Source organism: Ammospiza caudacuta, chromosome 9 (genome assembly GCF_027887145.1).
Source record: "Ammospiza caudacuta isolate bAmmCau1 chromosome 9, bAmmCau1.pri, whole genome shotgun sequence".
Taxonomy (NCBI): Eukaryota; Metazoa; Chordata; class Aves; order Passeriformes; family Passerellidae; genus Ammospiza; species Ammospiza caudacuta.
The window spans coordinates 16,495,157-16,521,935 of NC_080601.1; the positions used below are offsets into that span (position 1 = coordinate 16,495,157).

Consider the following 26,779-nt stretch of genomic DNA (forward strand, 5'->3'; position numbering starts at 1 on the left):
TGTAGTAACATACAATGGAAATAGACCTTAGCATGACAGCAGGCCTGCTAAGCAAATTAATATTCTGAGCATTAATTTCATGCCATGTGGCTGTAAGATTTCACGCAGGTGCATAGTTGTTTATTTAAATATTTTTCCTAATAATCATAAAGTCTTGGAAAGATATTTTAGTAGAGGAGGAGAGGGATTCAGTGGTGGCTTATTAAAATAAATGAAGATCTGTTTCTCTTTCAAAGTACTGATTTGGGTGAAGAATTAAAACTCATAACCAAAAGAAAAACAGCAGGTGGAACCTGGAGTTTGGAAATGCTAACTGCTGGTACCACTGTCCTGGTATGTTGATCAGGATATCAGTTTCACAAGACAAGTATTGAGAAGCTTATTCATAGCTTGGGCAGAACTATTAATAGAGACACGTCCCCTCTCTGTACCTCTGCACTCCTAAAGAGTTGCTGCTTTGCTGCAGGGAACAAGGGCAGTATTACCCCTGCAGCAGCACGCTGTCACTGTGGAGAGCGTGACGCAGCCTGACCAGGGTCTTGTGTGACAAAATAGAGAAAGGAATTGACTTCTCTTGCATTTAGAGGGGTATGAAACCAGTCTATCCTCTACTCTCATCATTCCTTGAAAATATTGTGGGGAATAGGAAGGGGTCTGTGGTACTTCCCTTGTTTACTTGGGTTCATCTTCTGCCTCCTCTGACTCAATAGCCCATGCACTCTCCAGAATTTTGGTTTGAACGATAGGCAAAGCAGCCTCCTGCTGAAGAGAGAGCAGAACTGGCTCATTTACTCAGTCTGTGCTGCCATCTGAATACAACTAGTAGTTCTGTGAGGTTCAGATACAGCTAGGTCCTTATTCAGAAGAGATAAAAGGAAGATAGTATTCCAGCTAGGAATTTGACTGTTGGCTGAAACACATGAGATGGAAAGGAACCAAAGGGTGTGGGGATTGTGGCAATGAGTGTTCAATAGGATTTGGGCGTGCCCTCAGTGCCTTCATTGTAAGTTCTTCTAAACCTTCTCGTTCACTTTCATGTCTGTTCTTAGAAATGAAAGTCATGTTAAATTGAAGAGTCATCTAAAATTAAGGTATGCTTTATATTTGTTCCTCTACAGGACTTGGTCAGCCAGGCTTATCTATTTGTAACTGGCAGAGGAAATATCAGAGGAAAGAATTTAGGCTTCATAGCTAATGTTTAAACCATCTGTAGGGATACTTCAAGTACACTTCCTCATGCTATCACCAAAGGCAATTTTTTTTTCTAAAAAGGGCATCTTAATGTTCAACTGTTACAAGATTTAATATTTGTTTCAGCAGTCTTTGGGGTTTTGTTATATTTAAAAAGGCCTTAAAGCTATCAGGACATTTTTGTACAGGCTAATTTTCCCTCCAACTTCCTGCCACTCGTTTCCCCTTCAAGCAGTCACATAATCTAGCTTGGAATGAAATAAGTCTTACAGTGATTTGGTGTATATGAATCATTGGAAAAATTGTGTTCCTTCAGTACATAAAGTTATTCAAAGTGAAGAGACACATCCTAGACATAAGTTCATTTTTGGCTAAAGTTGTTGCATCTATAACAAATCTAAATGGTGGTGGGAGAATAAAGGAGGAGTATTAACTTGTAATGAGAGCTTTTTACCTTAACAAAAAACGTGACAGAAAAAGTCTCTTCACAATAAAAAAATACATGAAAGCATGTTTTATACATTTTACTCATATTTTTCAAAGGTTTGCTGCCATCCTCGTGCTGGTTCAATCTAAGACTCAGAGAAATGCTGATCCTCAGAAAGGCTGATCTTCAGTGTGAAATGTTCACCTGAAAGCTGAATCCAACTTTTACCCAGTTGCTATTTTCTTGGAAACCTAACATCCAATAGAAAATCTGCTGTTCATTTGAAATGTCACATTTCTCAATAAGACACTAGTATAGAAATCAATATGGAAACACCATTACCCACATTTACTCTTCTGTTTCTCTAAAATATCTTAATGATGCAAGGGAACAGGCAAGGACAGAGTTCATCAAGGAGTAGCCTCATTCATTGGGTAGTATTAAAAACCTCTGAAAAATATGAGTAAAATGTATAAAACATGCTTTCATGTATTTTTTTATTGTGAATTTATTGTGAAGAGACTTTTTTTGTCACTTTTTTTGTTAAGGTAAAAAGGTCTCATTACAGGTTAGTACTCCTCCTTTATTCTCCCATCTAGAACCATCTAGATTCCATGTAGATGCAACAACTTTAGTCACTGGATTCTGATATCACTTGCTGTGTCCTTCTTTTCCCTGGTTATATCAGCACTCTATCCTTGCCAATTGTTTGTCTAGATATGGTTCTTCCAGAGGATGTGAAATGCTTTAACTTATTTTTAAAATTCCCTTTTGCAATGTTTACTTTTAATCTTGTATTTTTTTCTGTAACATATTTAATAAATTATAAAATCAATACATATGCAATGATTGTGCATGTTATCTCAAACACACATTCTGCAATGGCAGAGATTTGAGCCTGTGCTTTAACATTAACAGTTAGTAATATTTGTTGTGCTAATTCACTTACATGGAACTGCTTCAAGTATGGAATCACATTAGAGAGAAAATCCTGGGCAGACGGGGGCAAACTGTTGTGTGGTCCTTAGATGGTGTTTATGGGAAGAATTACACCATTAGGGATATAGTGGGGTTTGTTTTTGTTTGTTTTTTTTTTTTTCTTTTTTCCTTAATGTGAGAGAAACTGGCTGGGAAGGGAGTGAATTTTGGAAAGGAAAAGTAATGGGCTTGCTTGAGCTGGGGACAGAAGTGAAGTAAACAGCTACAGCAATCAGGATAGGCTGGTGTTATTCCAGCCTGATGCGAAAGGATGACTAAGTACATGCATTGTGGACTCTTTGAGCATGTTATCTCAAGGCTTGTCTCAAGGCACTCTTAGTTCATAGGAAAGAAAGCTTTTTCTCTAAACCAGCTCTCTGTCATAAACATGAATGTCTGATGCAAATTGAATAAGCTTTGCTGCCTAGGGAAAATTTGAGACTTCAATGCATTTGGTTTTGTAGCTAAATGCAGTGGCAATGTAATTGTTGAAATCACCACAGGTTAATGGATATGAATCCAGTCACTCTGTTGTTCCTGAACTTGCTTATGTCCATCTTCAGTCAAATAGTTCATAAGTCTAATTAACTCACTTACCTGGTTAAGTGAAGCCAAGTCCTCAAAACAGAAAACTACAACTAGGAATTGGATCCCTTGTTTTGTCAAACTAAACTTTCCCAGTAATTGGTTTATCAAAAGGAGTTTTATGTTCAGGGATTGGAAGGAATTGACTCCAGGGCTAAATATCTCAGAAATTTAGTTACACTTGATAGTTCTGGTCATTTATTTTAAATAGTACACTACCCTTCATAATGATTAGGTTTTATAATTTGCAACAGACTTGTATGAACTATGTAAAGTTTGTTATGGCCTTTGGCTACAGCAAAAGAGAGAAATTTCTACTATTTTAGATTGTAGATTGTTAGGAAATAAATGAGTTTGATAGCTTCTCTCCAGCTGAAGCAGGGAAACTTTTCTAACATGAGGTTGGTTCCGAGCTGCAATCTGAAAACAGATGAATCTCTTCTTACACCTAGTAGTTAAATCTCCAAATGAGCTGGTTTTATAGCTAAAAATCAGTGTAGGACAAACTGTTGAGTAAATGTATGCTAAACTGTACTGTAACCTGATCATTGGAGATCCTTACTCTTGGAGCTTCTATCATGCTCTGCTGCATTAGTAGCAGACACCAAGCATATGATTCTTCTCCTTTTGTGTTTACTATGTTCTGTTCATATTCACAGTGATGACATTGTAGAGCTCAGACCAGCTTTGTGTTGTGTGAATCTCGAGGATTTCTCTATCATAACTAAATGAAAGATTACTGCTATATTGTTTTTATTGAGAAGAAATTTAAGGACTGCTTTTCATCTTCTTGCTGAGTCAATGCTTTTCAAGTTACATAAGAAAGATTCTTCTATTTCCACAAGAATGGGAAAGTGTCCATATATAGTATGTATCATTTGTGTTGTGATACATACATATAAGTCATAGTACATACTGTGTATGCCACAGTTCCTGACTGTACTGGAGCTATTTGAATGGTACACTTTGGAAGTCTGTGAGTTCCAAAATTTTTGGGCTCCTCATCTGCTTGCATTAAACAATTTACTGGGTTTCTGGCTTTGTCAGCAGTGCTTTAATTGCTCTTGACTAAGTAACCTCCTTCTCGGGTGATAACATTTGCATGCACTGTGCAGCAGTTTGTAAGGGCATATCTGTACACCCAAGAAGATATTCACATGTTTAATAAGCAACTACAGAAAGATTCTGCTAGCCTTGTTAAATAGCACACAGTGGCTAAAAGTGGTATGAGTCTCGACTGCAAATTCTGTTTCTTTGAAAAAGTTAGAAATGTTTGTCTGGAAAAACAATGTGAATTTCACTATGTAAGAGTAGTACAATTGGAGGTTTTATATCTGGAATTAAAAATTTAATTTTTTTTTTACCTGTCAAATTACAAATATATTGACCAGTTTCTCTGCAAATATTCTAAGACATTTCAAGAGGCCAGAAAATTACTTCTACTGTCAATTATTTGATTTTATTTTAATCTAAATTTCTACGACAGTTTAACAACTAAAAAATTAATATTTCACAAAGTACTAGTATATAAAAACAAAGATACCAAAAGTAATTGTACAGCAAATGGATAATAGATTCTATTAAAAATCTTATACAGTAAGTGAAATTTAGTTTTCTTGTTAAAGCTATTTTTTGATGTTGTGTGAATCGTTATCCTGCATAAGTAGTTTATATATTTGTGAACTGTGCTAAAAATAGAGTGATAATATACATTTAGAGGTAATTAAGAAAAATTGCTTGAAAACAATATGCCTATTGATAAACATGGAACAAATCCTTTTGTAATGGAACACACATAATAATATGTTACAATGCTACAAAATCATACAGTTATCATCACAGGGTAGTACCTCAAGTGAATGCTGCAATAAAATAAATTACCTGCTCAATTAGGTCTTTCTGAGCTCTCTGGAATGAGGCTATGCAGTACTGTGCCCAATGTACACGATTTAGAACAGGCTAGGTGGTCACTCTGTAATTCCAGTCATGTTGTTATGTTCAGTGCAACTGTGAAGGTGAGTAAAGTAAAGGCAATTCAATACAAGTTCTGAAAAAAAAAACCTCCTTTATTCAGCAGAGATGTCTTTTACTAGAAAAGCAGCAAAAGGTGACCAAATAAATCACCCATATCAATGCATCCTTTTTACTGTCCATATTCATTTAGTTTGGTTGATTATGCATTCAAATCAGTGAAGCTTGTGTTTTTTGGATCCTGTGCACTGCATTGAAAATTCACCTCTGCATATCTGTGTGTTTATGATCTTTAGTTATTCATCGATGATTGAACACATTTGACATTTTGAAGTTGCTCTGTATCTCATTATTTCATATTTTTTTCTTCAAAATATACTGAAATTTCAGGTTTGCTTTGAAAGCTCAAGTGAAATTATTTTGAATGAAATAACAAATGCTTATTTAAAAGAACCAATTGGATTTCAGACTGGTTACTGTAATTTATAATTCCTCCTCCCTCTTCTTCTTTCTCATCCTTTTTGTCCTCCTTTCCAAGCATCTTCTCCCCATCCCTGAGTAATACTGGTGCTATGTACAGTATTTTGTTTACAGTAGTATAAACATTCTCAGCCTGTGACTTCATTGCTGAAATAACTCACCTCTTTCATATCAACTCTTACCTAGGAGCCGTACAGCAGACTCATTGATGTAGGTTTTTTTCTGCATGGCAGCCCAGGCCAAGCTGGTTTCATTGCATGATGCAACTTCACCTTTTTTGGTTGTCTGTGGGATTAATTATAATCTATTCTTGTATTGCCTGTGCATGCCAATGTGTTTACATAATGATGTATACACTGAATGCAGTCTAGAGCATTAAGTGCATGAAATGGAATTAAAAACAAAACCATAACATAAGAAAGTTTGGGCAAAAGTAAATTATGCTTATCACTAATTTTAGTTAAGCTATTATAGCATGAATAGGACATAATATGTATCAGGTCTATGTATTTAAAATTTCCAGCATATTACAGTAGTTTATTGACTGGAGGGACAATTTTGGTGTGGTCAAGATGTGAGGAGGAAAGGATGTACTAACTACCCTGTTGTGACAAGGACTGAGTGGTGTCAGTAGTATCAGAAACACAAACCTTTCCCTGCTGTCAACTTCAGCAGCAGGTGACAGTGAAAAGAGGTAAGATTGTAAATAATAATTTCTTGAAATTCAGAATTTAGGATACGTTTTAACTTCAAAAGCTTTTTGGGTTTTTAAATGATAAATAACCTGCAAAATAATTTAAAATTTATTGATTTACAAAACACATGGTGACATTCCATATGAAGAATTGTAACCCTACTTGAAATTTCCTTTACAAATGACATTGTGACAATTCTAACCAACCTGTTATTCATATGTTCTTAAATGTATTCAAATGAACCTTTCATCAGCATGGTATAATATGTGATTGAATTTTTATCGTATTCTTTCCTGATAAAATGATGAAACAGCAGTCTGGGAAGTGACTTGAAACGTTGTGTCTGAGCACAGTTTTTCTAGTACTGTTGATCAGTGCAAATGTTTAGTGTATGCTTGGAAGTTACAATTTGTGCACTTTTTGGTGTCAGAATTAATGCGCAGATTTCAAATTAATATTCATCTTGATGAGTAGGTTGTATAAGTTTAACTTTTAGGGCCTATAATATAGAATGTTATGATATTTGAAAAATGGTCATATAGAAAACAGATATATATAAAGGAAAATATGCTCTTAGTGTGTACGTTTAGGCAGGTAACTTAATGAATACATACAATATCTTTAAAGTAGTACAAAAGACAACTAATTTCTACAGCTGTTGTCATGCCACCCACATGCTGATACTATGCTTCCCTAAGAATGGGTGCTATTCAGGATTACCTAGGATTTAATTTTTTTATATTATTCTTGGAGTCCATATATAATGGCAGGTTTTTTTTTTTTCCCCCATTACAATGAAGGAAAGTTCTGTTAGTACTCTAAACCGGGTCTGATATGTTATCTTACACAGTAACATGAAATTCTTTCTGCTCTCTGTGCAAATGGGATTATTTTACCAGTCCTTTTGACTTCCCAGTAGCTCAGTGTGTAAGGTCAGCTACACACCTGTTCTCTTGTGCACAGCAGCCAGGATACAAAGGTGGTGGATGTTACAGTGCAAGCCATTTTGAGAGGTGTTAGGTAAAAAAGGCCACTATGTATTAATTTTAAACTCTACTATAATCCTCTTCTTATATTGATGTAAAGTACTTTTATATCAGGATTCTAATAATTGATTTTGCAACTGCTACAGCTGTAGGCAGTTTCTTATTCCATTTGTTAATGGAGATAAAGTTACTGCTGTAAAAGAAAGGCATAGTGTCATTAATCTGCCTAAAAGCAGCCTTGTCTTTCCCATTTAGAAAAAACCACTGGGTGAGACTTTCACTCAGGCTTCAGGCTAATTTTTTCTGAAAGTTTTAAGTATTTTCTTAATTTTTTTCTTTGTTTAAACTTCTATTATTTTGCAAAGTAAGTGTGGCTATTCAGTGAGTCTTTCATAGCATCAGCATTTTGCCTTAAGAATATGGTAATTGCACTTAAGCCAGTGGTGGTAAATAATCAGGTCTCACAGCTGCAACAGCTGTGACATAAGCTTTTCTGAGAAGGAAAATTTACTAGATTGCAGTTATGTAGATGTGGAAATTAAACCACAGCAGAGGAATTTATGGGTAGAGAAATTTATAATGTGTTTCACTGGTTAAAGGTACATGCAATTAAGACTCTTCAGGGGTCTAGATTAAAAAAAAAGGAAACTGGTAGAAGGGATTTTCATGACTGTTAATGTATGCTAGGAGTGAATGTGGCCTTGATTGTGCCCCGAGCTGGTTCAAGGCAGAGGAATTTAAACAGCTCTACTGTAATGCTCGGAGTATAATCAAAGCCGTCATGAATGGTTACTCTTGATAGTTGCAAGGTTTTTTACTTCAAGTCATCTGTTCAGTATCGCTAGGAAAGTGTAACAAGTACACAAATACAGGCTTCCTTGTGGCAGGTTACAGGGATATACTCCACATCTCATAGTTTGGAAGGGGAGCAGCTGATCTGCATGACCTGAGGTACCCTAAATGTACCTTATGGCTTAATTGAGCAAGGGTCTTCAAAAAACCTTTGTACTGATGGGGTAGGTAAGGCTAAGAGGTCCTCAAGAGGAACAAGAGGGAGAGTCTGAAATGATGAAAATTTGTTTGGGACTAAAATATCTTTCAATTTTGTTTAGATTTTTGGAAGGAATTTACATGGCTCATGTTATGCCTTCATTTGAAATAGGAAAAAATATATAATGCCTGATGTAACTGCATATTGGGTCTGCTTTAGAATTGCTATTAACACAATGTGACTAGGTTTTATTGTGTTACTAATAGATTTGGATCATGCTGTTAGATAGCCTGACCAAAGAAGCTGATCCAGGAATGTAATGTCAATTTTCTAGCACTTTGCAATACTTCTGACTTACATTGTTCATTTACATTATTCACTGTTGTTAAAGCCAAATAAGATACTTTAGGCTGAAGTTTATTTCTACTCAGTAAAACTAGAGAGTAGCCAGATATTTTCCATCACAATATCACAGGAGGGAATTCTAGAAATGACAGATGAATGAACTGTAAGTATTTTACACTCCAGTTTTTCTGGTATTCTTGTAATTTTCAGTTAGAATGGTTGAAATAAGACAAAATTTCATAGGACAACAGTATTTTTTTTATAAGTTACATACAGTATGCAAGCTAGCAAGAAATGTATGGAAAGTACATTCAAAATCATCTGTAGGAATCAGTTATGCATATAAAATAGAAAATTAGAGCTCTGTTCTTTGCTAATATACAAAAGAAAAAATATTCTAATCAAAGAGGATAGATGGAGAACATTCTAATTTTGTTCATTGTATATATTTTTTCAAATAATTCAGTCAGATAAGAGAGAATTTTAAAAGTTGGATGACAGTATCTGGAGAATAATCAAAGGCACTGAGATGGAGGAGTAGTTGGAGCTGGAAATGCATGATGATGGTGGGCTGTTGAAAACTGAGTGAGTGAAGTGGACAGCAAATGTGAAAAGAACTGTTAGGTATTTTTAAGAGATGGCAGCTGCAAACAAATAGAACAAGGAATCTCAGGAATTCATTCCTGCTGCAAGGTAAGAGTAGCTATAGATAAATTTATTCAAACAGGCACTTATCTAAGAGTTCTGTGGTTTGTAGGCCCTCTCCTAAAAAAATAGGAAATTTAAGAAATATCTTAAAGATCATTCTATTGATTAATGCAAATGCAAGGACTGTAAGTAGTCCATATTAGCCAGGCTGAAAAGTATTTACTGTTTTAAATTCAGAGATTCGCCATCTCTCCAAAGAATCTGCTCCAGTGCTTGTCTGTATTTTATAAATGAAAAGGTTTTATGCTGCTGATATACTTCTCACTAACCTTATTAATTTCCATTTGTCAGTTCAATGTCAACATGGAAAGAGTAGTAGTATTCATATGACTTGCTAGCATGTCACCAATTTTCTCTTTTCTGGGGCAAGCAGCTACAACTTACTACTCCTAGACATACTTTGATAAAAACTATTAGGTAACAATGAGACAAGAAGTAATAGAAAGATATCATTATGTAGAAGATAAATTATTAAGATTGTCGACTTTAGTAAATGAGGTATGCAGTTCAACCAAATCCTTTCGTAATACAATCAGTATAAGAGATAAAACTGAAGTGGCTTATTAAAATTTGTCCAAAAAGTAAGGTTAGTTGAAACAGTATACACATATTTTTTTTCTTTGAGAAGTTAGTAGTCTCACACAAAATCCTTTTTATTAAAATGAAATCCTTTTTATTTAATTAAAAATGTGATCCCAGGCATTGTTGTGCTGTCATTTTCCTAGAATTGATTTGTCATCAGGGAGATTGTTTTGTCAAGGTAATGTCATGCTATTTTTAGTTGCCAGTGTTCTTGATGAGCAATTAAGGAATGTAATGCAAAATAAAACAGTAAGCTCTTTCTACTTATCTATGTGGTTCTTAGCAAAGGTTTTCAAATTAAGTTATCTTAGGATGAGAATCTTACTGGTGTATTTTGCAGGAAAGCCCCTGCTCTGTCTTTTATACACTACTGAAAGAAGTCAGAAGTTACGAAGAAGGATTCTAGGCCATTCACTTGAGCCACTTAAGCTGCTATAACACTGAGCTCCTGGGTGTTTTGCTGTTCTTCAGGGACCTTCCTTTCACTTCGGTTTGAAAAATTAGAAAAGATACTTACTGCAGACAGTAGTGAATAGCCACACATCCTGAGGAAATTATTATGCTGTTTTCAGAGTGAGCAATTTTAATGCATTTTTTTCCTGTATATCCCAATAATTCAATATAAAGATTTAAGCAATTTTTTTTTTTATCATATGTAATTTTGTGTTTGGGCTGAGGAAATTAGCTCAGCTCAATTTGATTTTGCTTGAGTGCTGTAGAACATTGGCTTGTGTTTTACTGGAGAGTCTGTGAAAGAAGCATGATGTGCTTCAAATTAATGGCAAACTTGAAAAAGAGAGATTGAAACTGAGCATTATGCTGAACTTTACAAATTTTATTAATTCATTTAGGTAAAATAATTATTGTCAATGTTACTTGACTGTCACTTGGTTTGTTGCCAATTGCAAATAGCTCTGTAAATTTGGTAGCATTACATAGGCATCAGGAAAGCAGACCTTTGTTCTGCAGTTGTACCAACTAAATTTGCCTCCTAATTTCGTATGTGAATGTTGCAGAAGTTAAAATTAGGAGCTTCTTTTTTCTTTCCCATGGGAAATCCACAACTGTCTTAGTTTCTAAATGGATTTAATTTTGCATTAAAAACTGCCAAGTTACAGCATTTAAATATATGTTTAAATTTTAAATAAATTTCAGTCAAAGGGGAAAATAAGAACAACATAAACTCTTAAGGCCCATTCTTTATGAAATGATGCTGAGAAGTGAAAGGATCAAAAGAAAAAAAAATCTCTGATTCTGAGAAAAATGTTTACTAAAAGACACAGTTGTGGCAATTTAGTACTTATTGATCTGGTTTTGTTGGTTTTTTCCTTCTGATATTGGATGTTTTTTTGAAGGACGATAGGGAAACCTGTTCATTTTTCCCCAAATTAGTCTGAGAGCTTGCCAAGGTTTCCTCCCAAGTTATTAGGAAGATTGCAAAGAAGGACTAAATGGTAGAATGCATTTGCAGAATAGATGAGTCATGATGCACTTGTTTAATTAGGTTAGAAATAGAAGGGTAATAGTCTATTGCCAGCTTGTGGTCTGTCAGACTTTAAAGAATAGTAGAAGATGTTGTAATGAAATTAGAAATGGGAAATAAGGACAGACATTTCAAGTGTTCTTGCGTTTTGTTTTTGGTTTTTTTTTTCTGAAAAGCAGAGTGCTTGCAAATTATAAAGTGTAGGTTAAACACAGTGTAAGAAATCTTGGAAGAGAGCTTTATTTCATGTTATTCAACAGTTTTATTTTAATCAGACTTCTATTTTACTTATTTTAAAATTAAACAAAGAGGAATCTGGTGATGTACTTCAAAGACAGCTTAGTGTGTATGAGTCTAAGATCATCAAAGTATTTTCAGAAGGAAGGTGTGAGGTGCATATCAAAGTGAAGAGGGAAGGCCACTCCATGTGTATACTGCAGAAATGGAGATGGAAACAAAGATAGTAAAACAGACTAACCCAAAATAAATTCATTACATGCTGAAGTTAAGGGGGTTTTGTGAGTGGAAAGAGACATAGTTTCATCCATTAAGCAAAGGGGAGGCAGAATTGAGAATTGGCAAAGTACTCCAGGATTTGACATTGACACACTTCAGGAGCAGAAAGTTCACATACTCTTTGTGTGTATAGGAGAAACAGCTAAGAATTTAGATGTAGAAGGTTGAGTGGTCAAATAGGATTTAAATGCAAATAAAATAAGAAGATACAAGAAATGATTGCAACATCATCCTCAGCTATCAGGCCATAACTGTCTACAAAATTTGGTGAGAAGGGGATTGCTTCTCCCTCACTCACTAGCTCCAGGTGCACGAAACCTCTAAAAAACATCTCTAAGCAGGGATGTCATGATCCCATAGAGTTTTATGGACCTAGGCCTTAGGGCTGTGACAGCAGATTATGAGGCACTTCTACAGGCCAAGGGCGTCTTCACCTTGCCTTGACCAGTGCCCTGTTCTGGTGATCCAGCTGTCTGTCCTTCCTCCTTGGCAAGGAAACCACCTTCACTCTGCCTGCTCTTCCTGCAGCACTAACTGAAAGTGCCGGCGGCAGGAGCTCCCCAGCGGTGCCCCACGTCATGGCAAGGGACAGTGAGGTAATTCAGACTGGTGGTCAAAAACCTCATTGGTGCTATGACTCAAAGAAAGGCTTTCTAAACGGAGATGCATCTTGTATTGAGAAGATGAATACAGATACAGTGAGAAAATAATGTTTTTCTTACTGTGGGCTCACAGGGTTAGTAAGTGAGGAAGCTGCTTGAAGTAAGAAAAAGTATGTTATGCTCTCTATACCTTTTAAGGTGTTTGGCATCTTTGGTTCTAATTAAGTCTTGGTGATTTGCTTTAATTATGATATTTGTTTCCCAAGGTATCTATTTGATGGGCATCTGTGCTATTTTGCTGTTTGTTCATGCCTGTTTCAGTAAAGAAGGTTTTAACTGCTTATTCCCTTCTGGGCTGTGTGACTAAACCATAAAGGAGTAAACCCTTCTGCCTTGAATGAAAATTGCTTTTACTAAATGATACAATGTGGCTTTTCTATAGTTTTACTTTAGTACTACATCACTGAAACAGAGTTTAAAATCCTAACCATAAGCAACTTGTTTTTCTTTTTTGCTGTACTGTTCAAAATATGTATTAAAGGAGTATAAACAGACACTACTGTATCAAAATTGTGCCAAATTTTTTTACTGTAGTCTTCATAAAATTTGGTTTGCTCTAGAAGTAAATTGGAGGGAATTCAATATTAAAGAGGAGCTTCCAGTAAAACAAAATAATTTGAAAAAAATCCCACCACTTAAAGCAGTTTTATGTACAAAGAAAATTTAGATGCCCAAATTGAGGTATTAATTGCATTGAAATACAACTGGAAAGTGCACTGAGTAGAGTGTCAAATGATGCCATAATAATGAACTTCTAAATATTGAGTGGTTTCTCTTATTTATTTATTTCATTTATTTATTTATTTGTGTTATTTATGTTTTAGCAGCATCAACTGGTATTTCTGTACATAGCTATAATTGCATTTTAAAATTTACTCTCCTCAATGGACATTCCTTCTGATGGAAAGTGCACATTTTACTGTCTTTTCGTATAATGTCCTGTTGTGCACTCTAAAAACTGTTATGAGTACAGAAAATAAATTCTTTTTCATATGATTTTTCATATGATCGCTACTTTAAATTTTATGTTTTATTTTATTGATATGAAATTAAAAATATTTTTATCTTGTTTCTCTAATGGATTCAGCTTTTCCTCCACCGTTCAAAAAGAAGATTCACAAAAATTAAAATTGTAAATTAGGAAAATTCTCTGAATTTCTAAAATTTTCAATATCTTCTTAAAGTTCTGAAGTTGTAGCAGCTGTAGTAAGATATTAACATCAGTACTTAATTGGTTGCAGTACAAGTAATTTCTTCTGTGGCGGTTTATGAAAGTTTTATATACATATCTTCAAAACACTTGACAAAATGCAAAATTAATAGATTAATATGTCTTAAAATAAACATTTTCCCTTTTTAAAAAAATAAAATTATACACAGGTAAGGATTAGTCTTTGCATGCCTTGTCATTAAAAAGTAAGAGAAAATAAAGGCAAAAATCCGTTAGGAGCCGACGGACACGATGTGCCAAAAAATAAAACAGTCCACTTCCTTACCTAGGAAGAACTGCAAATTGCATATTGTATAGTTATTTCAAGTGCTGAATTTGGTGTACAAAAGCTTTCCCATCATTGTGGGGAACATTTAACGTAAAATTGTCCAGACAGGTGTCACTGTGATTGCAAAGCTGGTCGAAAGTCTGAATGACTTTCCTGGAACTCCTTCTCCTTGTTCTGTGTGGTCATGATGGCAGTGGCTGCGCTGGGACAGAGGGTGGTAGTTCTTACTAAGGCCTTGATCTGAAGGTTGCAATGGGCTTTACAGCTCCTACCAAGAGGTGAAAAGATACAGTAAAACCACTCAAGTTTTTTTCAACTCTGTTGCAATTTCAAAAATCCTGGAAAAATCTGAAGGCTTCTGCAGGAATTTTCATATTAATATACTCACAGAAGCAATTTCAGAAAACATTAAAAAGCATTTTTTGCACTCTCACACTCATTTTATGACTATTCAAGGATTAATTCCAGTAGAAACATTTTGATGCATTACAAACATTTTAAGCAAAACAGAAATAAGCGAGAATAATAAATACATGATATGAACTGGTGGCAAAAATAGTTCTTTAAGCAGCAGTAGGGTCTTTTGAATTGAAGTGACAGGTGGTGCAGCATGTGATAAAATTGTCGTGCACAGTGTTGACTTCAATGCTGATTGCAGCAAAGCTTTAAGGATGCTGGGAACACCTTGTCAAAGTTTTGCAGGAAATATGTAAAATTAAATGGAATTATTTTGTTACCACTCTTGTAGTCGCTCTTGCTCATTGAAGTAGTTTATGCTTATTATAACTGTACAATTGGGCTTCATAGCTACTAGTTTTGTTGTAAAAATTGTATAGATAATCAAAGATGCTCTTTCAAAGTACTTAAAATTATTAGAGAGTCATGGAATCATTTATTTTAGAAATGACCTTTAAGTTGTCCAATAAACCATGTCTCTAAGTGCTACAGCTATACATCTTTTAAATACCTCCAGGGATGGTGACTCAACCACTTCCCTAGGCAGCCTCTTTCAACGTGTGACAATGTTTCAATGAAAAATTGTTCCCTAATATCCAATCTAGCCTTCCCCTGACACAACTTGAGGCCATTTCCTCTTTTTCTGTCACTTATATCCAGGAGAAGAGGTCGACCCCCACCTTGCTACACCTGTCCCTAGGGAGTGGTAGGGAGTGATAAGGTCCTTGCTGAGCCTGCTTTTCTCCAGGCTGAACAGCCCCAGCCCCCTTGTGCTCCCTTCCCCAGCAGTTCCCTTCTGTTTTATCTCGGCCCCTGGCTCTTTTGCAGTGTGGGGCCCAGAGCTGGGCACAGCGCTCGAGGGGTGGCCTCACCAGGGCTGAGTACACAGGGATGGTCCCTTCCCTGGTCCTGCTGGACACACTGTTCCTGTTACAAGGCTGGAAGCTGTTGGCCTCCTTGGCCAGTTTGGTGCATGCTGGCTCACAGTGAGCTGGCTGCTGATCAGCAGCTTTAGATCCTTTTCCAAACACCTTTAGAGCTGCTCTTCTCCAAGCCTGTAGCACTGCATGGGGTTGTTTTGACCCAAGTGCAGGACAAGGCATTTGGCCTTGTTGAACCTTGTACAGTTGGCCTCAGCCCATGGATTCAGCCGGTTCAGATCCCTCTGCAGAGCCTTCCTACCCTCCAGCAGGCCAACATTCCCACTCAACTTGGTGTCATCTGTGAGCTTACTGAGGGCTCACTCAATTCCCTTGACCAGATCATCGATCTACACTCCTTGGGCTCAGCCATCCAGCCTTTTACCCAGCTGGTCCAAGCTATGAGCAGCCAGTTTCTCCAGTAGAATGCTGTGGGAATTGGTGTAAAAAGCTTGACTAAAGTCTGGATAGCCTTCACAGCCTTTTACTCATCCACCAAGCAAGTCACCTTTTCATAGAAGGAGATCAGATTGGTCAAGCTGCACTGCCTTTTGTAAACACAAACAGGCTTGACCTGATCCTGTGGTGTCCTACATGTGCTCTGTGCTGGCTCAAGGTGTGCTCCATGACCTTGCCCAGCACCAAGGTCAGGCTGACAGGCTTGTGGTTCATGAATCCTCTTCCTGATCCTTCTTGTAGATGCGTGTCATATTTCTCAATTTCCTGTGAGGTGGGACCTCTCCAGTTAACCAGGTCTGTTGATAAATGATGGAAAGTAGCTTGGTGAGCATTTCTGCCACCCCCCTCAGTTTCTTTGGGTGGATTCCATGCAGCCCTTTGGATTTGTTCTAAATGGTGTAGTATTTTACTGACCATTTCCCCTTGGATTGTGAGGGCTTCATTCTGCTCCCTATCTGTCTTCCAGCTCAGGGCACTAGGTACCCAGATAACAGCTGCTCTTACTATTAAAGACCGCAAAGTAGGTATTAAGTACCCCAGACTTCTTGTTCTTTGCATTATGTTTCCCCCATGTCCAATAAAAGATGGAGATTCCACTTAACTCTCCTTCTGTTGCTAATGCATTTCTAGAAGTGGGTTTTTTTAAAATTTTCTTTTATGCCAGTAATCAGATTTAGTTCTAGTTGGGCTTTGGCCCTTCTAGTTTTCTCCCTGCATAACCTCACAACATCCTTTAATCCCTCCTGAGTTGCCTGGCCCTTCTTCCAAAGATGATGCACTTTTATTCCTGAATTCCAGCCAAAGTTCTCTTTTCAGCCAGGCTGATGGTCTTCCCTACTCATCTTTTTGACACATAGGGATGGCCTGCTTCAGTGCATTTAAAATTTCCATCTTGAATCATGTCTAGCCTTCCTGGACTCCTTTGCCCTTCAGGACTGCATCCCAAGGGTCTTTCTCAACCAGCCTCATAAACAGGCCAAAGCCTGCCCTCTGGGAGTCCTGCTGGACCCCCTCATTATTTCTTCAAAAATCAAAATCTATTGTTTTGTGATTGCTGTGCCAAAGACAACATCCTATTGTGTCATCAGCCACCAGTCCTTCTCTGTCCAGAAAAACAGCTCTGGTGGGGTTCCTTCCCTAGCTGGCTGATTTACCAGATGTGCATGCCAGTTGTTGGAGTATTGATCCTGCCACTTTTTTCACGGGGAGGTGCCCATTGCATTTACAGTTCCATTGTTACTGTAAATTTTATCTAGTTATATGAAATCTTTCCTGTCATTGCTAGTATGCTATTTCATTGATTTTCTCATGGTTTCTTCTGTCCTTGTGTGGTATAAATGTATGAAACCATGCATGGAAGGGGAGTAAAAACAATTCTAATAGTCTGTTGTCTTTTTCAGAAGTGAAACCTTTGCTGCTCTAACGGGGTGAAATCCCATAGGATACGCCACATGATTTTAATATAAACCAGGGAGTTTTATTAGTATTATTGCTGGTCCTGGAGACCCTTGTGCACTACTAAGAAGTACTTACAGCACTTCTGGTGTTGGCAAACTCGATGTAAAGACAAGTTTTAAATTGGCTTCTTTCTGCAGAATTGTGCAATGATAAACATTACTGGCCCTGTTTTTCTTACAGCTCAGATGTCAGCTACTAGTGAGAAGAAAAATCAAATATCCAAACGGAAAGTTTAATTTAGAATGTTTAAAATCTTTTATAATCCATCTGTGCAAAAATTGATAATTTCTTCAGTGTCATGCCCTTCTGACAAAATCATCATTTGAAATAAAAAAGAAGGATGCTGTGTTTGTCTTTGAAATGGACAACTTAAATATTGAAAGAGAGGGATTCTCTCTGAAATGAAGGAAGTTTAAAGGATATGACTAGGAGAAACAGTGGTTTTGGTATTAGGTGAACAGAAGTCACAAATCAGAATTGTCATTCATTGGGCTAAGTGTTTTGCCAAAAAAAAAAAGTTTTATTTTGCATTAGATAATTTGTCAGATCTTGTAGGTTTTTGTAAAGGACAGTGACACAAAAGTGGAGCTGTTAGCTGCAACCTTAGCTGACCTTAAATAAAAATTGCTCTCCATCCTGGTTATAAGCCTCTGCAGTCCATTAGCTTTGGTGAATTTCTCCAGCTTTTGCAGGAGCTTAACCCAGAGTTAAGGGCTGGTGCAGCGTTGTTGGTTCTGTTCCTCTGTATTTCCTGTTGGTAGGGTGCACTGTGGCTCAGTGTGTGGCCTACCTTATTTTGACAAAATCCTTTGTTCTCATTAGTGCCTTACAGAAGATTATCCAGTTGGGTTCTCAAATTACATCCAGTATTTTTGTAGCTAAAACTGTGTTTGTAAATATGGGGTATTGTCTGCTCTCCTGTATGTTAACATATGGCTTCTCTTCCCTTCTGCCTGCTCTTGTAAATCAATTTTATTTGAACTATAACAGAAGTGTCTCAAAACTTCAATGCCTTTCAAATAGCCTTTGAAAAACAGTTTTAATACACTTTCCTATAGCACTGAAGCTTCTTAAAATATGAAGCTATTGTACATCAAGGAGAATTTTGCTGTATACATTCATGCATCTAGAGATAGGAGAGAGCATGCTGTAATTAACTTGTTTGACCTGAAATGTATACAAGGAATGGAAAATCTGGCTGCATGTGTAATGACCTGGTAGTCCAGGTAATTTCCTTTATGCCTTAAGTTAGGTACCTGACATTCATAACACATAGAATCTTGCTTGTTGAGCAGTCTAGCATTATACTTGCAGAAATACTGCTATACTAACTGGTATTATATTCATGTTCAGTGATTTATTTGATCTAGAAAGCCAACAAATTTCTGCTTTTCGAAAAGGAGTTTTCTAGGGCTCCAAATGTTCAAATGATCTACATTCTAGTTTTCCTCTATTACACTTGTGATGAACACAGGATCATTTGCAATATATGTGTGTATATATATGTATATATGGTGGGACGTTATGTATATATAGTATATACATCAACATATATTGGGACATGATTTTCACTTTGGTCTATGACTACAACATTGGACTGTGGCTTCAACAACCTGTTTTAGAAACCTTACAAATAAATCACTGATGATACTTATGGAAGTTACCACCTTCCTTAGATAAAAGTATATTATAAAGTACCAGTTTGTATAGAGCAAGCTTTGGATCTATCCCACTGTCAAATAGAGCATAAAATAAGAAGCTAAAATTTGCAATGGCTGCCTGAGACACACAAGGGTATTTTAATTAACCTGCATGCAGAAATTAACCCTTAGAGTACTGCTTCAAATTCTTCAATTTATTTTGTTATTTAATTTTACCAGTGGGCTGTGCTGCTTTTCTACTCAGTTCATAGTACTGTACATAAAGTACATTAAATGGCCATACAAAAAAAAAAAAAGTGAGAAAAAGAAAAAAAAAAATCCAATCAACTTTTTATAACAAGGGATTCTACAAGACTAAGTACTCCAGGTTGCTAATGGGTAATGTATTCCTAAGCAACTATTTTTTTAAAAGGTTTTATGAATTAAAAGCATGTAATGTTTCACTGTACCTGTGTACTTGTTAGGTTTCTTCCTAAAGTATCATAGGTGTGTCCTTTAGAAAGAAGTCAGTTCTTTAAGGGTTAATGTGGGGTTAAGCAATCCTGAGGTATTCTCCTGCTTGTCCTCTCCTAAAGGTATCTGCATGTTAATTCTCAAATATTACCTGAAGAGGTGACTATGAATACTGTATGAATGACTAACTGAATGAATGAAATAGTTCCTTTGAAATGCTTGCTTGTATCTAGTAAACGACTGGAAAACAGAAACCTGGTTTCTGGATCAAGGTCTTTAATGAAATGCAAACAATTCTCAGCAGAGTAGAAACTCACATACTGACAGTTTATTCTGATTTCTTTGTCTTTCAAATAGCCCAATAGAATCCTGCCAGAATTTCTACAAAGATTTCACATTACAGATCGACATGGCTTTCAATGTGTTCTTCCTACTCTACTTTGGCTTGCGTGTAAGTAGTGTCTCTCTGGTAGCAGGAGGCAGGGAGGGAAGGCAGCTGCTGTATATGGAGATTGAAATAGAGATTGTATTTTCTTTGAAAGAAAGACAGTATCTTCTTTAATGCAAAGAATATGAGCATGGTTTTGACACATAGGGAAGTCAAAGTTTTAAGACTTAGATCTGCTCCATTAAATATCTTCATGATACACTCGTTTTTTTCCCTTTATTTGTATTTTTACATTTAATGTTTATATAAAGCAAATGTTTCAATTATTTTTTAATTATTAATCAAATGCAAATGGCAGTTTCACCTTATTTAAGCGCATAGGCAAGTTCTAATTATGATACCCATGACATCTAAGCTTGCCAGTTTCCCAGGGCCGATTTTGTATTCAGGAGAGAGAAATGACCACATGGTTTCATTCAAAAGCCTGAAGTGCTGCTGCAGTCCCAAACTATGCCTTGTAGGAGTCACCCTGCTGATCTCCTCTGGACTTGTAATGATGGAACTCTGTGAACAGCTCTGTATTGAGAAATTTGTGAACACCAAATGCATGATAAGACTACCACCAGCATATTTGGTGTGCTGGAACAAAAGTGATGTGCTTCCAAATACTTTATAATTGCCTACACTTTTCTAATATTACTGATACATTGTCAACAAATGTGGAAGAAGTATTTTTAGCACAGATACTACAACTGATAACACAGATGATCTATCTCTCTAGTTGGACCTTTCATTTTAATCTCAGTGTTATTATCAAGAAATTCTCAATACTTCTTTCCATGTTCTGTCTGGACTGACCTAAAACATCAGTTACTACACTAACTTCTGGGTTTAATATTTTAGAACAGATACCTGCAATCAGCATGATAATAATCTGATTCTTTCATCTCTTCCCCTCTTTTTTTTTTTTTCTTTCCAGTTTATAGCAGCCAATGACAAGCTATGGTTTTGGCTAGAAGTTAACTCAGTGGTAGACTTCTTCACGGTCCCTCCAGTGTTTGTGTCAGTATATTTAAACAGAAGTTGGCTTGGTAAGTAAAATAGTTTAACCTTTAAAATGCTTGTTATAAAATTACTTTAGCTTTGCACGTTTGGGTGGAGAATCTGTTGATCTTATGTCATTGTGTAAATAGAAGAATGTTTCCAAAGTAGTTTTCAAAGTGAATTTTAAGCAGAAACGTGGATTTTGTCAGAAAAAGCACTTACTATATCAGTTTTGTTTTCAACTCTTTACTAATCTCCTACTCCAAGGGGTGGAGAACTTCCATTTTGGAAGTACTTTGTAATTGCCTTTATCAAACCATGAATTTGATTTGTCTTAGCTCACAACCTGAACAGGTGATCTAGATCATTGTCAACAATGAAAGCAATATATTTTCATTGCATTTTTTTAAGCCAGTGTGACTTAATTTTGAATCCACTGAAGTGACTGATTTGGGAGATACATTTAGACATTTAATATTTTTACTGGACTGCTAGAAATGCATTAGAAAAGGTGTGCCACATGTAAAAGGGAATGCAAAATGAAATAGAGAGGACACTCAATTAAAAACATCCAAAATGTGCCAAATGGAGTTTCCTGTACAAGTGTTATAGGCATTTTCATTAGGAAAAATGAACATCAAATGTTGTGATTTTTTTTTATTCGGAGAAATATCCTAAAAATGGCATATATCTTTGGATAACATTTGAAACCTCACAGTTTGGCAATTCATGCCTCCAGAAATACAGGCACTCATTGTCCCTGAAAACTGAAGAAATTCTTATCTTAAATGTTTCATATGGAAAATCAAATAAACCAGAGGGTCTTTAGTAGTCTTTTAACTTTTTCATCTTAATATAGAATTGCAAAGATACAAAAATTATTGATGAAATTTTTTTTTATGGAAAGAGATCAGTTAATTTATAACCACAGTAAAGGCCATATCAGTGGTTATTAGTATGCCAGGGAAGAAAGCAATAAAACAGCCAGAAAAGATCACTACACATCCTCATATGATTACTCTCTTTATCACATATCACTTCTGTCACATATAGAAAACTAAGCAAGACTTTTGAAAGGGAAAATGTCATACAGCTCCACATTATGCTAGGAAATAAAATTTAAAAAGGAGGTATGTAAGTAAAAAACATGCTTATCCTTGAAAGAAAATTGCCGATTATAGTAGCTATAACTTTATCTCAGATTCCTTGCATTATGTGAATTAGAGGGATGGATTTTCACTCCTGTATGGGATATATCAGAGTTTCCCAAAAACTTTGAGCTTGAAGTCCTTAGAGATTAAGTCTATCTGAGAGAATAAATAGAATCACAGAATCTATTGAAAAGGAATATGAAATGAGAAAGTAGCAAGACCACAAACTCTGGGAAATGAGGCAGAGGTAATTATTTGGAATGAATACCCTTCATGAAAGTGACTGCATAATTGACTGACTCATGGTGACACAGCAATCCAGCTAACAGTACTGACAGGGATAATGAGAGCTTTTGCACATTTAGCAGTTTCTGCTGCATGGATTTCATAAGTTTTATGTCAGTTTTCAGGAGGAGTTGAGCACTCATAGGGTTGAAAGAATTTCCATATCTCTTAATTACACCAACATCACTTGATCTTGATTTCTTGTTTATAACCCCACTTTGCCTGTTTCCTTGTGGAGTTCCCTGAGACATTTATCACCTGCTGAGGCAAAAAAATGATGTGTTTTTTAGTGTAGTCATCTTAGGAATAACGTATTTGCAATGTTCTAGCTTTGCACCTGCTTCCAGAGGGGTTTTCATTTTAGATAAATCATCCTTAGTGAAATCATTCACTAATTCAGAAACGTGAATGTTTTGGATTCCTAACATAGCTTTAATTTAGATCAGAAAGTTATTTTGAGAAGCTGTGATGAAAGAATTTTTAAGTGAATATATCAAAGTGTATTAATGGAGCCTGTATATTCCTTTTTACACCTTTGAAAGGGATGGCCAAATTTACTGCCTGTAGGGCTCAAATCATACATGTAGGTAAATACCCCGGTAGGACTGAGTGTGTGAGTAGAGGGGAAGGGAATGTGTTTAGACCATATTATTTAGTTTCAGGCTAGATGGCTACTTTGCCTTTTTCTTTTATATAAATATTGTAATTGAGAGAGATATCCTTCTGCTGAGGGGGATTCAGAACAAATAAGTTGTGGTTTTTGCACAAGTTGTTCCCATGTTTCTGTAGGATTAGCAGGGAGGTTTGCCTTTTAGTGAGGCAAAAATCATTCAACATTGGCACATTTTAAGAATTTCTTAATGATTTAGCAGGTTTCCTTTGTGTGCTTTAGATTTCAGGATCATTAGGAGCCAAAATAAAACACACCATCTGGAATGTATTGTGCATCAGGATCTTTCCAGTTTATTTCATTATTGATTCATGTCAGTCAGCTGTAATGAGTTCATTGAAGTACTTGGCAGAATCCAAGTTCCCAAGTGGCTCTGAATGCCCAATTCTACAAGAGCTGTCCTGGTTTAGCTAACTGACTAGTATCACTATAGACCCACAGTTTGAGCAGTATTTTAAAGAAACCAAACTATCCTAAATAAATTATAAGCTTTGCCTATGGAGCAGTAAGTGCTTACAGAAAGATGTGAAGCATAGCAGAGGACATGCTCTGGATATATCATCTGATCGTGTAGAGAAGTGGAAGGCCAGTGGATTTTTTCTGTTCTTATGCTGGCTCAGAAATGCCATCATTCAACTATTGTACAGCTCTTAGTATGTGAAGCCTTCTCCTTTCCCTGATGCTCTTTTGTATTCAGCTGTTCTTTACATATATTTTTGCATCTTGAAATGCTGTATATGAATTAAATTTTCAATCAGTATTCATAGAGGATATTTCAAATCTAGTCTTCTACCTAGATTCCAGTTTGCAGACAACATTTGGTATTGAAAGACAGATCAGATTATACTTTTTCAAAAGTTTTCTAGGAATATCATTATGATCAATGTCTAAAGTAAAGATGAAGGCAAAACAGCACTTCAAACCTGCAAAATAGCAGATTTTTAGATTTGGTAAATCCTTCAGAAAGGGTTTCTGTGGTATTGTTTTTGCGTGCAGAGGACAGCATAAGAAAAGGAAGCACATGAAAAGAGTGCATTTGGCATATGAAAAGAGCTATGTATTAGTGACAAATTTGAGGAAATAGAGATAGGAAAGAAATTTTTAATGAATCTGTATAATTTAGTGATGTATAGTGCTTTATCGTGCTATATAATAATTTCTTATGTTCTGACTTGAAAACTGTACAGAAATGAACATCAGTGTGTTTTTGGATGCTCATTTTCATCTAGATCCCCATGACATTTTTCCAACAGTTTTGCAAACAGTAACATTTGTGTAGATACTTGCTCATGAGCTACAGCTGTGCTTTATCAAATCATATGTATTGCTTGCACAACTCTCTACAAGAAACTTTCTGATAATAGTAGGACAGTTCTCCAGGTGCAGGATTCTACAGAGTGGAGAGATTCTTCCCAAGGGAAGAATGAGTTACAGGTGACTTTGGCAGTGAATTTTAACCAAATTATTTCCGTGAATTTTAACCAAATTATTATTATTAATTATATAAAATAATTTTTCCAAATTATTTTAACCAAATTATTGTTTATAGTCCAAGTGAAGGTAGGCTAATAGGATTGTTTGACAAAGATAATTTGCAATGGGAGAAATAATGGCATGGTAAATTTTGTTTGTTGGTTTTTTAACCACAAAGTTGTCATAATTTGAGTATCCTAGCTAAGTTTCAGATTCAGGACTTTTTTTCCTTTGGATAGGTTGCAGTCTGAAAAATTGGAGAGTCCTACAACAAGTTAATGTCTTCCAGTTTTATTTAGTAAAGACTCAATAACACTTTACACACTTAAAACCCTTATTCTGTCTTCTGTGATAGCAAAGCCAGTTCAAATATCTGAAATGCGTTTAATCATGTACTTGTATGCTTATGAAAAAAGAAATATTGATTTTATGATCTGACTGTATTGAACTAAATTGCCTTGACAGGATTGTATTGTTAGAGGGGGATTTAACATAAGAAATATGATCTTGGCTTCACATTTTCAAGACTATGTGAATGAGGAACAATCAGCCTTAGATTGTGATATTAATACAAAGTTATCAATACAACATAATATATGAATTTGATAGTGTCTTATTATTGAATCACAGAAATTAAAGATAAAAAAGGTCTTTTAAACAATTTTACTTCCTTTATCTCACCGTATGTTTCATCTGTTCTACTGTACAGAAAATCAAGTGATAGAAACTGTTTGATTCCTATAAATTCTATTATCAGGAGGATTTTTTGTTCATCCTTATTTCCTCACATGCTTTTTAGTCTAAGTTGCTGCTGATGCTGTACTTTTTTTTCAGAAAATCATTTGAGATGTATAGTGGGGTAAAGAAGAGAGACAACACATGCAAATATAGACACATGCAAAGCATAGAGAACAAATCTCTTCAGGTGGTGATTAGTGCAGTTTGGGAAGGAGATAATTTTTTCCAGTGTTTGCTCAAATTCTGTCCAGGTCCTGTTCGAGACATGTCAATTCATTTTGGATGAGACTTGTGGTTTCAGTATCAATGCCTGGTCAGAGAAGAGTATTTCTAACAACTCTGGTGGAAATTCAGGTTTCTTGTTGAATCAGAGAATGAAATTGGTTTAGAGATAAATTTGGAGAAAAATTGAATGTGTCTTATTAAGGTAGTTAAGGTGATGGTGTGAAGCGTTCTGCCCATCCAGCAAGTGTTCCTCAAGATGAAGCTTTAGTTAAAAATCTGTAGATGAAAACATTTGTTTTAATATCCTGTAGACTTTCTTGCCATAATCTCTACAGAACAGCTCATCCTGAAAGCATATTTCAAACTGTAGAATACTTGATTCCTTTTAGAAAACAGTTTAATGGAATTTAGTTATGCTGACACAAAGAAGCCTTCTGATAACTTGGTTATAGGGATACCACTTTGACTTTGCATTAATTTACTGGATTTTGGTGCATCTACAGGTTGCAAAGCCCCCTTGCTCAGCACCTTAAATTTGCAGTAATTTGCAATAACTTTATCAAGTGTTGTGCATTTCTGCCATCTGTTGGTGGAATCTTTGAGTGCACATCAAAATTCTACAATATTTCTTACAAAACTAGCATCTTTTATCCAGCTTTGATGTATTTTTTTGGGTCATTTTACTTAAGTTATGCATTATTTTATATATAATGGAAGCCAAATTCTCTAAAACTTCCTAGAAGAATTTTATGTATGTGTGCATGTGCACTGCTTTTATGTATGGTAACATTTCTTTCTACACTGCAAAAGCCTTCAAACAGGGATCAATGAATTTAATGAAAAGAGTTTTAAATGTTCAGTGTGCTTGGTGATTTGTCAGTAATCTGTCATTGAATGGATTGTATCACATTGGCATTGTATTGAAGACAATATTTTTGCTTTTTTGTATGTCCCTTTAATCAGTTCAGGTTTCACAGAGCATGTATGTGTTGATAGGGCCCCAGTTAAAATAATACTTTCTTTCCAACGGGCATTTGAGTTGCTGCAATGTTAAGGCCAGAAGGTAACCTTGTGACAAGTATTTATTTGCCTAATCCAGGACAAATTTTTATGGATATTGTTGCACTCATTTGTGACTATACTCTTCTCTCTCCTCCACTGATGAGAAGTCAAACAAGTAGCCAAAAGACACTGGAGCAGAGCAGAAACACAGGAACAGCACTAGTTTTCTGTGTCATTAATGTCTGTCATCTGACATGCATAGAAACTGTGTTCTTGCTTCCCTACCTTTGTGAACTC

At 35.9% G+C, this 26,779-nt stretch overlaps 1 protein-coding gene across 7 annotated transcripts in view; it reads left to right on the top strand.

Moving 5' to 3' along the window:
- The window catches only part of KCNMA1 (potassium calcium-activated channel subfamily M alpha 1), a 409,069-nt gene that overhangs the window by 211,208 nt on the left and 171,082 nt on the right, over window positions 1–26,779 (top strand). For all 7 annotated transcript variants that reach the window (XM_058810475.1, XM_058810473.1, XM_058810476.1 and 4 more), the window contains 2 exons: window positions 19,864–19,957; window positions 20,874–20,985. In XM_058810475.1, coding sequence (XP_058666458.1) covers window positions 19,864–19,957; window positions 20,874–20,985 — 206 coding nt within the window. The remainder of the gene's footprint in view (window positions 1–19,863; window positions 19,958–20,873; window positions 20,986–26,779) is intronic.